This window comes from Macrobrachium nipponense, chromosome 12 (assembly GCF_015104395.2).
Source record: "Macrobrachium nipponense isolate FS-2020 chromosome 12, ASM1510439v2, whole genome shotgun sequence".
Lineage (NCBI taxonomy): Eukaryota > Metazoa > Arthropoda > Malacostraca > Decapoda > Palaemonidae > Macrobrachium > Macrobrachium nipponense.
Window position 1 is genome coordinate 98,865,571 of NC_087205.1, and position 14,950 is coordinate 98,880,520.

The 14,950-nt window shown below is 37.2% G+C and overlaps 1 protein-coding gene across 1 annotated transcript in view; it reads right to left on the minus strand.

The window, feature by feature from the left end:
- Nucleotides 1-6: 6 nt before the first annotated feature.
- Nucleotides 7-14,950, minus strand: part of LOC135224696 (phospholipase A2 group XV-like) — a 73,694-nt gene continuing 58,750 nt past the window's right edge. Inside the window, exons 4-8 of the mRNA XM_064263964.1 lie at nt 8,383-8,607; nt 7,331-7,502; nt 6,583-6,705; nt 2,949-3,051; nt 7-1,614 (exon numbers count right to left, since the gene is read on the minus strand). Of these exons, the coding sequence (XP_064120034.1) occupies nt 1,273-1,614; nt 2,949-3,051; nt 6,583-6,705; nt 7,331-7,502; nt 8,383-8,607 (965 nt within the window). The 3' untranslated portion in view covers nt 7-1,272. The remainder of the gene's footprint in view (nt 1,615-2,948; nt 3,052-6,582; nt 6,706-7,330; nt 7,503-8,382; nt 8,608-14,950) is intronic.

Below are 14,950 nucleotides of genomic sequence, written 5' to 3' on the forward strand. Positions count from 1 at the left end.
CCAAATCCACATGAAAATAGATTCGAGGAAATACACACTTATCACTCACAAACACTTTAAAAAGGCAAAAATTAAGGTAAAATTACATTAGGCTTAGGGAAATAAATGAATCATACCAATGCAATAAGGTGATAATGATATTTGTGGAGTCAAGTCATATGAAGTGAAATATGAATGAAATTCTTGAGTGTGAAACTGCATATGTTACAAACAAGACGTGCAGGGACCCAGATGTATACAGGTAGGTGGAAACTGGAACTACTATACTCTTCTGCTTTGGAGAAGTGTCTGCAGATTGCTCTACCATGGATTTAGGCTATCATAAAGCAACAGGTTTACTTTGAATCAAACTAACAATTCTATATTTTGTCCACATAATTTCTTGCATACAAACAGCCTTGTTGCTGTTTAAAATTCAGGAAGGCTTCTCTACACTGCTTACCAAAAACATTCCAAATTTTTTTCATTGGATGGAATAATTACAATGACTACATCTCAATGGGCATCCCTTTCATGCTAGTAATATGTGTTCAAGCAATGAGTATTAATGCTAATATAACATTATTAATGCATTTATGTTTTTTTAAAAGTAACTTGTCTAATGCTGGAAATACAGTGGAGAAATTGTTAATGAAAGCTGTACAATAAAAATACAACAAAATAAATTTACAAAAATTCTCCACTAATTACATAGGTATGCCAAATAACAGATAATGTGCTCCCTCCTGAGAACAGCTAAAGATATAATCAGACACCACTTGACAAATTAAGCTGCAACTGGGTTGGAAGATGCCTATTACCATGTGTATATAGAAATGTTTTTCTAAAATTTCTTGAAATAATCATATTTCTCACTTTTACTGTGATATACAAAACTAGAAAAGGACAAGGACTTCTTGCATTATGAAAGGCCATGCAAAATCTCGGTAAAGCAATGTTGAGGCTTAAAATTTACAATATAGCACAATTTTAACAAAAACATTATATTATAATTGAACAGTATTGATAACATATCATGTCTCAAAAAAAAAAAAAGCTTGGAATTTTGTATAAAGGAAATAAGACATACAAAATGTACATGAGAGGGACAACATTAAATAAAAATTGAGCTGACTATACTCTCCCTCTATCAACTTCATTCAATAAAAATATAAGGAAGAGACTACTTCCAATGAAGAGGACACTGCTTTCCTATTGTTTTAACAACGATACTGTTAACAATCAGCACTACAAACTCTCTGTCCTAAGCAATTTTCTCTACAAACTGTTCCATTAATCGTAAAGTGTACTTACGTCATTTTTTCTTCTGTCTTCAACTCCCGTCTTTTGTAGTTCCAGCAAATTATATACGCTGTTAAAGCTGAAGTCTTTGTATTCTGACTGTGCAATACTGGTTGGTTTTTTATTGTCTCTGAGGATCTTGGCCCATTCTTTCTTTTTCTGTAGCCTGGTCAAGCGTTTCAGTTTTCTTTCATCTCTAGCTATGTTTTTATCAGTTATATTAGACGCAAGTTCTACAATGTAGTCGATGATCTCTTTATCAGAAAGTATCGACATGTGATTAATACCTTTAATAGCCTTGTGGTAAATGTTCTGTTTCTGTCCATCTTTCCACTGCAAAAATAAAAAATAAAAACAAATAAATATAAATACCTGTATATAATAACTATCTTTTAAAAATCCAAGTCATGAATATTTTGCCAAAAACATAGAAGAGAACTATAAATCACATAAGGCACTAAAACTCTTAAAATGCATTCACAGTAAAAATCCTCAAGCAGGAAGGACAATTTTAAAGCCTTGATCAACAAATTTTCAGCAACTTCTCAAACGGATGGTAACAATGAATAAGATATAATACTATATAATTCACTAATAAACAAAATGCATTCAGTCAGACAAACTAAATGACAAGACATAGTTGAACAGTTTTATAATCTTATTTTATGAATTATATCTATACAGATTCAAAAATTAAAATACATTATACAGTAAGATCCAGGAAAATAGTAATTTATATAACAATTACGGTAAAGTCAGACACCTAGTCACAATTTTAAATCCAAGCATTTGTTAATGTAAAGTGCACTGTGGGTGGCAACTGCGTATGGGAACCTATAAACTAAAGAAATGAAAACAATGCATAATGGTCAACTACAAATTATCCTGGAACTACTCATTTACTCTTGTTATTAAAATCAAAAAAGGAAACAAAGTACTCATACTGCAATAAGGTATGATCTGCTTAAGTATGGCAAATGGAAAACCATGAGCCAGGACCCAACAGTGTACCTACAGTCAGTCACTGCACGACTTACGAATGAGTTACGTTCCAGAATGAACATTCGTATTTTGAACTGTTAAAAAACACCTTACAAACATCTAGTGCATGATTTTTGTTGATATTTACATTCCCAAGTTAACTTGGGAGTCATGGATTATGCTATTTTCATTGTATTTTTTAAATCATGCAGTATTAATAAGAATTACTTTGGATGTTAGAAAGGTAAAAATAAAATAAAATTTTGATTCATGCAACATTCAAAATTTACTGTATTTTTTCATTGTTTTGAAAGTTGTGAACTTGGGGACAATTTCACAGAAGCAGCATTTGACGTTGGAAGTTCACAAAGTAAACAATGCACACCGCAATCTATTGACAAAGTACATACTAAACATTTCCAATGAGAAGAGGAAATACAGAAAAAGGGAAGTCATCAAAGAACAAGTTGAACCTCGGAATATTTTACGAGTATGAACACGTATTCTCGAGATTGCAAGAATAGTACTATACATGGTAGTTAATCATGAGAATACTCAGGACAATCAAGGGTTAAAGAAACAGATTCTGCTTCTTCCTCATGTTCTTCTGTTTGCAAAATTTTAACATGAACCCTATCTATTTGTATCAGAAAGAGAAATTGAAAACATACTCTAACAAAACCAACCTTTAAGCATAATTCTGCACTGCGAGTATTGACTGTACCATCTCCATCACCTAATACAACCTCAGGATTGTCTGGAAAACTTCCTTTCTTACTGTAGATTAATCTGAAAATGAATGAACAGAAAAAATTTACTGGATAATATATCAGAACAGAAAAATATAAGTCACTTAGAGTTATGCTTCTGCCCTCTCATTTCCAATTGATTGGATATGAAAAAAAACTCATTAAAGTTTACCAGCCATTTCCATCAATCAAAATTAAAGTACAGTAATGAAAATAACTCCAGCCATTCATAAATCTTACATAACCTCCTGGTAACTTGGCCAAAATTTTTTCTACATGCAGGCATCTATGTGTAATTTTCAACCTCCTACTCAGTCTGGCATATGGGTCAAAGTGCCCTAAGACTGAGTGAGAGTATAAAAAGCCTTACTCAAGTAAGGAAAGGACCAGTGAACATTGAAATCCTCCATAGGAGAATTAAAGTCAAAATGCAACTAATTCTGGCTAGCACAAACTGATGGATTAAAAATAGCTCTACCATTACTCAGTTCACCTTTGTTAAAAGAAGAGTGGACAGCGATGCATTTCAAAAACCATCTTGAAATGCAGTTGACTTATCTAACCATTGAAGCCAATACTCTGACCTACAAGCTGCTCCAAGGATGAAGGGAAGAGTCTACTAATTGATTCAGAGCTGACGAATGCTGTTTTTTGGCAATAACTTTTTATCAAAGCATTGGATAAAGGTGAAAGTTGGCAAGTGTATATTTTTGCATATTATTTAGTATCTAAGTTTGAGGTAAAACAAACCAGATTGTCTTTTGTGTTCCAGTCCTGAATAAATGTAGATCTAACAAATGAGCTATAGACTGGTTCATTATGTGGATGAATTACATACACGAATTATTTTTAAAGGAGAAACAATGAGAAATGTCAAGAAAATGGAAGAATTCCAAGCTAACAACTTAGTCCCAACAGGTCAGCTCACTTCCCCCCAAAATCCGCAATGTAGCCAGAGCTTTGTCTACCTCCTTATTGTGTCAACAGGTGGAATGCCGTCTACAGTTACCCACAGGTAGGAGGCAACCCCACCCTATTAGGTAGACCTTGTCTCTCTTGGTCTCTCGTTCGTTTGTATGGTGTTTTTTCGTTGCATGAAACCAGTGTTTATTCAGCAACGGGACCAACAGCTTTACGTGACTTCTGAACCATGTCGAGAATGAACCTCTATCACCAGAAATACACATCTCTAACTCCTCAATGGAATGCCCAAGAATCAAACTCACGACCACCGAGGTGGCAGGCCAAGACCATACCAATTACACCACTGAGACGCTCTCTTGGTCTCTCTTGGCCTTAGTCCCAACAACTGTTGTAGAAGTTGCGATGAAACCTCCACAAAAGACGCAAAATAATAATAATAAAATTATTGAGAATAATAATGTACTCAAGGAGACGACGACAAATTCTGCTTGTCATCGCTGATATTGCTGAAGTGTAGGATTGGTATGAAGACCAATTAATGAATGTCATCAACAAGTGTGCAGGACCACAGCAAAGAGATGTTTTCCCCATATATAAACTTTTCACTGTGGGTGGAGCATCATGATGTCATAGGTTAACGTCACTATTGCGTTCAAGACCCTTACCTGCTATTCTAATGACTCTGGCATTGGAAACTCACTTTTACTCTGATGGCCAACGCATTTATTAACTATCAATGAATAAACATAGTATAACCTAGTATATGTGTAAGACAAATAAGCTCTCCTGTAAATAGTCATCCACGTTAAACTATTATGATACCATACAGTATTATGAAGTAGTTTAACATAATTACTGAGCCACAGGTTAGGCACTCATACAACTTGTCTAGAGGATTTACAATATTAAAATGAGGGGCAATTTGGAGAATAAGGTTCTTTGGCAATGTCCCTTAGGCCCGTAGCTGCAACCCCTCTCATTCCTTTTACTGTATCTCCATGCACATTCTTTATCTTACTTTCTACCCTCTCCTAATAGTAACTGGCTCATAGCATAACTGTGAGGTTTTGTCCTGTGACACCTTTCACACCTTTTTACTGTCCTTATCTGTTTCAATGCTGAATGACCTCACAGGTCCAAACATGACCTTTGGCCTAAATTCCGTACTCTATTCTACAGTTGAATACAGATAGGTAAATAGGAATGGAGATATACAGTGGTACCTCGGTTTAAGAACTTAATTCATTCAAGGACGCTGTTTGTGACTCGAAAAATTTGTAACCTGAATCAACTTTCCCCATTTAAAATAATGTAAAAACAAACGATTCGTTCAAACCTCAGAAACACTATTTTCTTTCCATATTTTAAGGTTTTCTGGCACAAAGTTATGCTTTACTTCGCTGCATCCAATGATATTGTATATATTTTCATATCAATATTGTATTATAAAATACAAACAGTAATCAATGTTTTGGTTTGGAAATCAGCTCAGGGTAATAAGTTTATTTTGCTGTATTGAACTCAAATCAGATCGATTTTCTTGCTTCTAGTTAGCATTAATGAATCTCTAGATAGCCTACTCTACTGATATGGGACAAGGTTATTTTACGTTAGACGAAGTGTTTTCAAGTCGAAATATCACTTGAATACATATTGTTGTGAACAAAATTTACTTATTTTTATTTTTAGTAGATGGTGATGAGGGCATGTTTATACGTAGAAAAAAATCAGTAATGTGTCCAATATTTTCAGTTTATTTCATCAGAATACTATGAGCTTTACATATTCATCTTTTTTCGAAGTGAAAACAGTAAAATGTATTCTTTCCTGCCAAATAGTTTATATTAAAAAACATTTCTCCCAAATTTTGTTTACAATCGAGTTTGATGTTACTATACCGAAGTTTGCGGGAATTTCATCCATGTTGCCAATGCACGACAATAGCTGTTAGCAGATGAACATTCTTTCCTCAGGTTCAGCTACACTTGATGCTTAAATTTAGCAGTATATGTCCTTGCCGATCTTTTCTCCATAGCGAATAAGGATATAGTGATGTATAAATATATCAGTCCTATTCTACATTTACGTAATGTCTTTTGTAACATAACTATGGTAATTTTCTACTATCATACGGTGGTTGGAATGCAAGCAAACCGCTGCTGTTATTGGATTCAGTTGTTCAGAACAATTCAGCTGTTTCTGGCTGTATGCATTTACATAAGTATAACATTACTAACGATACTTTTAGCATTCTCTTTCACTTTTTTTTAACTTGAAGATGGGATAAAGAGATGGAGGAAAAGGAGTTAGCCTAGCTAGAAAATGGGAGAGATAAAGAGGAGGAAAAGAGGTTAGCCTATTGTTTGTGTGGTTTGTAGCTTGAAGCACGGTTTATGAAAAGGAAAAAAATTGTTTAACATTTGGTTTGCAACACTATTTGTTCGTGAATAGGACTGTTCATGAGTCCGAGGTACCCCTGTAACAAATACAATGCACCTTAAGCCATCTAGTAACAAATCTTTGGCATCATCTACAATGTGCCAAGCAAAGCACTCTGCAAGTGGTATCCCTCTGTGATTACTGACTGCAAATAAAATACCTTGCCATAATAAAAAGTAAGATTTAGAAATATATTTAAATAACTTACTTTTCAACAGTATCCACACCTACACCATGAAGACAATGCACTTCTACTCCGGGAGCAGGAGCATTATTAACCAAATCTTTTGTGTCAAGGTACATTTCATAAGCATCCGGTAAATCCAGGGCACTGAAATATGAAAAAATAAAATTACAGAAAGAGAAATGGTGAAGTGCTGCCATATAACGTACAAAACAGTTATGAGAATCCAGTAAATCAGCCTCTCATCCATACACTGAAAATCAGTAAATCAGCCTCTCATCCATAGTCTTTCTGAAAACATCACTAAGTTCAAAATATTGAAACTTAAAAAAATACAAAGAAAAAACTAAAGCAGAGACTGCCAGAAATGCATTTCTGTCGACAATCCTTTAGAAATTTGAACCACCAACATAGCAGGCTAACACTATCCACTAAACCAAACCAGGCATAAAATTAACGAATCCCTTCCTGTCCAATCCATCAACTAAGATTTCACCCCCTTCCTGTCCAATCAGCAGTGTGGACAATTTAAACTTCCTGACCAATAAGCCTGAAGTGAAATGTGGTTCTCGATGCAAAGTTAGTTGTGTTCACATTTCTTTTTTTTTATTCAATAAGCATTAATAATAATATTTTGCGTATTTTTTTATTTTAAAGAATTAAGCTGATTTCAAGCCGCCATTATTTTCTCACAAAACTAATTATGACTTGGTAATAATACACTATTTCTCGTTTACTTTCATTGACAAAGTACAGGTGAATAAACACTTACTCAAACATATCCTTCAAGTTGGATGTGGAGACATTCATTGTATCAGTTTGAAGTAAGACATCATCAGGGCCCCAGAGCTCTGAAGATGGTAAAAGGAAAGCCAAACTTGGGGCTGACCTTTGTTCATCTCTCACTTTTTGTTGAGCTATGACATAAATGCCTAAGTTGTCCCCTAAAGAAAGCAAAAGAAATTCAAATTGAAACTAAATATTTCTCCAACTGATAATTTTTCATTTATTTCTATGACTTCCCTTCTCTTGTTACATTCATTTAAAGTCTTTACCTCTTTTACTCATTTCTAGTAACAAACTATCATATTTCCAGTAACAAACTATCATATCGTTTCCAGTAACAAACAGTCATATTTCCGGAAACAAACTATCATATGCATTACAAAAAATAAATTGTAATTCATTTTTGCATACAATAATATTCATAATTACATTAAAAGCAAGAGAGTGCAGAAACTAAACAAACTACTAACAGAAGCCAAAGAGCAAGTATCAAGAATGAAGAACAAGATAAAAGCAAGAGTTGGCAAGTTAAGTCTTTATACTGAACTTACAGCAAAAAAAAGTAATAGTAATCAATGGAGTTCTTTTGGAAAGTCAAGATCATTAGCAAACAACGGAGTTTATTACTGTAATTCAGGAAAGCAGTGGTAAGTGAAGCTTCTTTCTGAATAACAAGAGCAGTAGTAGTCAATGGAGTGCCTTTTGAGATATCAGGAGCAGTAGTTATCAATTGAGCTTCTTTTAGGATGATATAAATGGCAGCGGTAAATGGAGTTCATTCAGGGCATTAGTTACAGATGAATTTTTCAGGTTGTCAAACAAGTTGCGACAATGGAGTTTCTTTTAGGAGGTCAACAGTATTTATTAATGTAGCTTCTTTTTGGAGTGGTAGTAGTTAATGGGAGTTCAGAGATGTCACTAGTAGTCAACATATAGTATGCATATTAAGGATTACAACAGCAAGCAAAATACAATAATTTAATTACGCATACAAAAAACCTAATCCTCATAACATTTATGGTTTTTTCGAATCTTTACCTGCAGCATAAACCTTCACAGCTTTCACAGAGCCTCCCCAAGCCCCTGCTAATGACACCACAGTTTCAATATGCTTGTCCTTCCAGTGTTGTGGCTGGTGTTTTAAAAAATACCGCATCATGGGTGCACCCATACTATGAAGAATGAGCATAATTCTATGACCAGAATATTGGTAAGTCTCCTCAATTAGCCTACGAAGTTTTAGGAAGTATTCACTGTGCTCATCTGGAAAAAAAATTTTAAAAACCATGTCACTACTTTTAATCATAGGTGAATAATGTCTTCTTTTGAGAGTTCATAAAATGTCAATTTACTGAGAATACCAAATTCTTCAAGTGATTTATATTTATTTCTTGGTACACAAACCAGTGTTTTTTACATAGAAGTATCCTTTAGTGCAGTGGTTCTTAACCTTTTTTGGCACCGACCCAAAATTTTGCACAAATCAACCATGGCGACCCAAGCCTACATAGATATACAAATTGTCTTTATAAGTAATATGATAATGCTTTTAAAAGCGGGTTACAGAAACAAAATTACATGCTGGGATGTTTAATAATACAAGTAGCACATATAAATAACAGTGAGATATGGAAAAAAAATAACACAAACATATAATTGCTAGCCTCACAAAAATAAAAAGGTATGTTTGGGTTTCATGCTACAAAATTAAATAGAATAATTAGGCTGTCATATATCCCTGTGGAGAGAGAAATTCAAAATTATTCAGAACTTGACATGTAATGTGCTACTACTCTTATAAACAGTGAGAGCCTTGACACTGAAGTGTGTTGACCAGCTCCTAAAATCTGGGTGATTTTGATGTTAGACTGCATCTTAGATCATCCTCAGGTTGTAGGCGGTTTCTGTACTTGGTCTTTGTGACTGTCGGGGCAGAAAATCCTGCCTCACACAAATATGTTGTAGCAAATAAATTTTCTGCTTTGAGTTTTTATTTAATCATGGTCTGCTTAGAATCTTAAAACAATGCATCATGAATTTTAATTATTACAGTATATACAGTGGACCCCCCGTATTCGCGTTCTCCAGATTCGCGGACTCACACATTCGCGGATTTCTCTCGGGAAAGTTTCCCTGCATTATTCGCGGAAAATTCGCGCATTCACAGTATTTTTCTATGATAAATATCCACAAATTCCTGGGTTTTTTTATGAATTTCATCATAAAATGCACTTTTTGTGATAAAACTATTAAAAAAACCAAGTAGGAACATTTTTAGTGGGTTTTTCTTGAGTTTTAACTAACAAAATAGGCTGTTTTTAGCATTTTATAGGGGTTCCAAACATTCGCGGGTTTTAACTATTCACGCGGGGGTCTGGTACGCATCCCCCGCAAATACGGAGGGACCACTGTAATTATAATATATTTGTAGTGGGAAAATAATAATTTTCTGCAAACCCTTAGCGACCCAATAAAATGGCTTGGCGACCCAACTTGGGTCGCGACCCAGGGGTTAAGAACCACTGCTTTAGTGTAAGCTGGGAACCTGTCAATGAACTTGGTTGAGCTGAGTTGAATATAGAGTTTAGGCCAAAGGCTCAGCAATGGGACCAATGAGGTCGTTCAACGCTGAAACGGAAATTGAGAGTAGGAAGGTTTGAAAGGTGTAACAGGAGGAAAACCTTGCAGTTGCACTATGAAACAATTGTTAAGAGAGGTTGGAAAGTAAGATGAAGAAAGAAAATGAAAGGAGGTACAATAAAAGGAACGAAAGTGGTTGCAGCTAGGGGTCGAAGGCACACTGCAAAGAATCTAAGTAATGCCTACAGTGCACCACATAAGGTCCACTGATGGCACTACCCCTACGGGGATGAAATTGGTAACAAGCACTTTTTACTCTGGCCTGAGGGACAAAGCAGGGCAAGGTGAGAGTATGATAAATGGCTTTTGTTTACATATTTAATATACAAATTACTTCTGCAATTCAGTATTTTCCTTAGGTCATATATAATACGACACCTTTCATTTAGGAAAGTCTCTCAAAATTGATTGGAGATGAACCCATCTGGCACTGCTACATTCCTGGTCATAAATATGCACATATGCAGTAAATCCTGTAACCTCCTACTTGGCCCAGCATAAAGGATGACAGAGGTAGGGCCATGTACATGAGTGAGGGTATGAAGCCTCAAGGATAGGAGAACCATGAATCCCCCTAACAAAAATCAAATCATAAGGCAACCAATTCTGGTTAATACAAATTGATGGGTCGAGGATAGCTCTACTACTGCTCCACCTCCAGCCCCAACCACCTTGTTCAAGGGAAGAGCAGAGAGGTGGACATCAAAATGAGATCTCTAAGACTGGATGTTCAAAGTGTAGTTACTTGCACCTAACTCATCCAAGCACATAGTACTTTGGATTAGATGCTGCTCCACGAAAAAGGAAGGGAACGGAATAAGTCCACTTAATCTGTCTTTATACCTCCTGACTTGCACTAAGCAACAGTATTCAGGAAACATACTTGTCTGTCCAAACAGCTGGGTGCCTACACAATTTATTAAGCAGCTATCACAGGTCCCCAGGTGAGGTATCCAAGGATATGTGGACAATATCCCACCAGCAGAATAAGGTAGAGGTTGTCTACTAGGTGCAAAACCTGTCCTCATAACTTGAGACAGAAACGTTTCTCCAAAAGGTTAGAACCCTTACTTCTTGGGCCCTTCCACAAGACAGATGATTGAAGTTGTCCTCAGTGGAGTCATGAAGCCAGAAAGAAAGGGTGTTGATGGACCTTACACTTGCTTCTACTACTAACAAAAAGCCATCAACACTGGATGCGAACGCGGGTCCTTGTCAGGAGTATCTTACAGCTTGCATACCTGCCTAAGATATCTCAGATCGAGGGGTGTCAAAGGAACTCTCAAATTTCCCATCAGGAACTGAAGAGTTCTGAGTATTTGCCACAAAGTCAGGAATGAAAGAGAAAAGACACTCACCCTTCAATCCCTCCAAGTAACTTGGCACACTTTGCCAAGATTAAGCCAGCAAAAAGACAGTTTTAAAAACAAGTGATTGTCCAAAGCTTCATCCAAGTGCTCAACATGTACCAGGCTGGGCTGCAGATGATAAGAATGAAGCGCCAGAGAGTGAACATGACTGTTCAAAACTCCTCAAGAGCCTGTAAAGCTCTTGCAAAAATGAGAGGATACAAGCTCTTTAAAACTGAAAACCTGGCCAAAGTCTGAACAAGAGCCTTATGGCCAAGACTGGGAGGAGCTTTTCTTGGTGAAAGTGAACAAGGAAATCTGCAACCTGCTTAATGGACTCCAAGCACAGAAAAAACTCTACTCAAATCAGCAAATCTGGGTGCCACTTAACTTGAGGCCATGAGTAGCAGCCAAGATCAACTTGATATCTGGGTGATCAATCACCCAACGAAACAAACTGCATTGGAACACAACTGCCATTACTGCCCAGGGACAGAAGCAGAAAAATAGAGTACTGGAAACCTTTTAGAAAGTATTGGAGAACCCCTGAGCATGAACAACGTCTCCATTATAGAATATCCTGTCTCTCTGTAATGTAGAATAGAATGTCCTGCTTGTCAGTAATGTATCTGGCTGGCAGCTTGTGAACAATCTCTCCATCATAGAATGTCCTGCCTGTCTGTAATGCAGGATAAAATGTCCTGCTTGTTAGTAATGTATCTGGTTGGCAGCTTGATGGCCTGGTGAACCATCACTTGTGGATCAGCAAAAACTTATATGCAAAGTGGGAGACTGTCCCTCTCTGCATGTGACATATGCCATTATGGTTTGTGATGTCATTTAACCCTTTAACTCTGATTGGACGTATTAAACGTCGATAAAAATTGTCTGTCGGGTGCCGACTGGACGTATGGTACGTTGATATATAAGAAGTTTTTTTAAAAATTCACGGAAAAATAGTTATAGGCCTACTAGGCGAAAACTTTTGAATCACGCACCTTGGGGGATGCTGGGAGCTCACGGATCAAGGCGTTGTTTTGTTTACAATCGTTACGCAAGAGCGAATTTCTTTCTTCTCGCACTAAAAAGCATCAGCGACATATCTCAGAAATTATTTTGTAACTGACATAATTTTTGCACCATTTTATATTAGCCGTTACACGGGGTACTATATATGAAAATGTGCGCAATTTCATGTAGAATACAACAAAAAACAACCCATGGTTGTAGCTTTCATCAGTTTTGAAATATTTTCATATAAATAACGATAAGTACCAAAATTACAACCTCCCGTCAACTTTGACTCTACCGAAATGGTCGAAAAACGCAATTGTAAGCTAGAACTCTTACATCCTACTAATATTCAATCATTTACCTTTATTTTGCAACAAATTGGAAGTCTCTAGCACAATAATTCGATTTATGGTGAATTTATGAAAAAAAACATTTTCCTTACATCAGGGCGGTAACTCTTATAAAAAAAATTCGAAATTTTTTCGTCCGATTGTCATAATGTTTGCACCATTTTAAATTAGCTGTCTTCCGCTCCGTGCCTGGGTCCTGACACGCTGAACGAACTCCGCAGTCTGGACCCTGGCTGCACAGTCCCCCGTAGGTGACCGTACACTTGGTAACGCTCACAAGCGGGAGGCCGAGACGGTTCCTGGTCCAGAGGTGGAACCTTCGGAACTGGGAGAAGAGATACCAGTGGTGGCCGGTACCTCCATGGTCCCCGTCTGCTTCCTCCCCAAGGAAGAAGAGACGGGCCCCGTTCCCGAAGGAATGGGAGGACCCGCGGAAGACCCACCTGTCTCACCGGAGCGAGACAGACCCTTAAAAGTCCCGTGACAAGACTTCTTAGGGGGGGAGACCACCTTCTCTTTTACGACAAAGCCTTATAAGTTGAAGGGGGGGAGACATGAAGAAATGATGATCTCGAAGAGGAGGATGACAACACTTGACGAGCTCTCTTCCTCTTCGGTTTCTCCTTCTGTCAGACTTCTACCATCAGGAGTAGATAACCTCACAGGGCAGCGCGACAGCTTCGTCCAGTGACATAACTCCCGGGTAGTAGTGGTAATGAAAATGATTATCAGCAGGGGATCAGTACACACACTCGAGGATCGGTACGCAACATGCTACGAGTCACAGGTACAATTCCAAGGTTAGGATCACCAATACGAAGAGCATCCAACCAATACTGCTGAAAACACAATCGCCACTAGTCTGTAAAATAAAGAAAAAAATATTAAAGTAATGAGGATACTCCTCACACATCCAAGGGCGCCGCCCTCCGAAGTGAGAGGAGACCCCCCAACATCAGCACCGCACGCCCATCCTTCTACCTTCTTCCGATAGTAAGTGAAAGAAAGAAGGAGAAGAGAAATTACCATAACAACAAAACGGGGACAAACCTTGAAGTTCCCTTGGTAATTCCCAAGCGTAAGTGTAATTTCCGGATGAATACATGTCTCGTTACAGGATCAATATCACTTACGTTAAATACATGTCTCATCCTCACGATAAATACATATCTCGTCCTCATGCAGGTCTGAGCCAGTGTTAAAGGGCGAAAGAATGTAAATATGTTGGCATAACTTAGCCGCCGGCTCTTAACACAAGTAGAGGAGCGGTTACAAAGGCTATCACAAAAATGATATTGTTATGATACAATAAAGTTTGTTCATACTTACCTGGCAGATATATATATAGCTGTATTTTCTGAAGTCCGACAGAATTTTAAAAACTTCCGACACACGCAGTGGTCGGCCAGGTGGTTAGTACCCATTCCCGCCGCTGGGAGGTGGGTATCAGGAACCATTCCCATTTTCTATTCATAATTTTTATTTCCACTGTCCCCTGAGGGAAGGTGGGTGGGTACTTGATTATATATATCTGCCAGGTAAGTATGAACAAACTTTATTGTATCAATAAACAATATTTCATTTTGTTCATGAAACTTACCTGTCAGATATATATATAGCTGAATCCCACCTTTGGAGGTGGGAAGGGACAGAATAGAAGGATTTTGGGAAACAAATGCATCCAGATGATTTACATCTTGGTTCCACCTGTTAGCATAGCTGGCTTCGTGGTTACTGCCACGTAAGTCTGCTTGTGCTACTAGAGTTGCCAGCGAGGTAGAGACCTATATAGCTGGTGCACTCCAGATGATCTGTCAACAGGGGCGAGACCACGACGTGACTAGACCATATTGACCATACCATGAGGGCTAAGAAGTAAAATAAATATTATATATATATATATATATATATATATATATATATATATATATATATATATATATATATATATATATATATATATATATTACCACCTGACCAACCTAGCCAAAGTTAAGGTGTTTTTAACTAAGGCTTAAGAGTTAAGAAGTCGCCGTTGCCGGCGACTCAACAACTAAATTAAGAGCTCTTCCTAACCATTTTCTACAGGATAGGATGAGTGGTACTTCTTGCCCCCAAGATTGTGTCTGCAGACACGTATGGCCCTAGCGAGCAGCAGATCTCATATGCCATCTTCACATCTCGCAGGGAGTGTGAAGTGAACACAGAGTTGCTTCGCTAAAACATGGTACTCAGGATGTTGCTGAGTGCCAT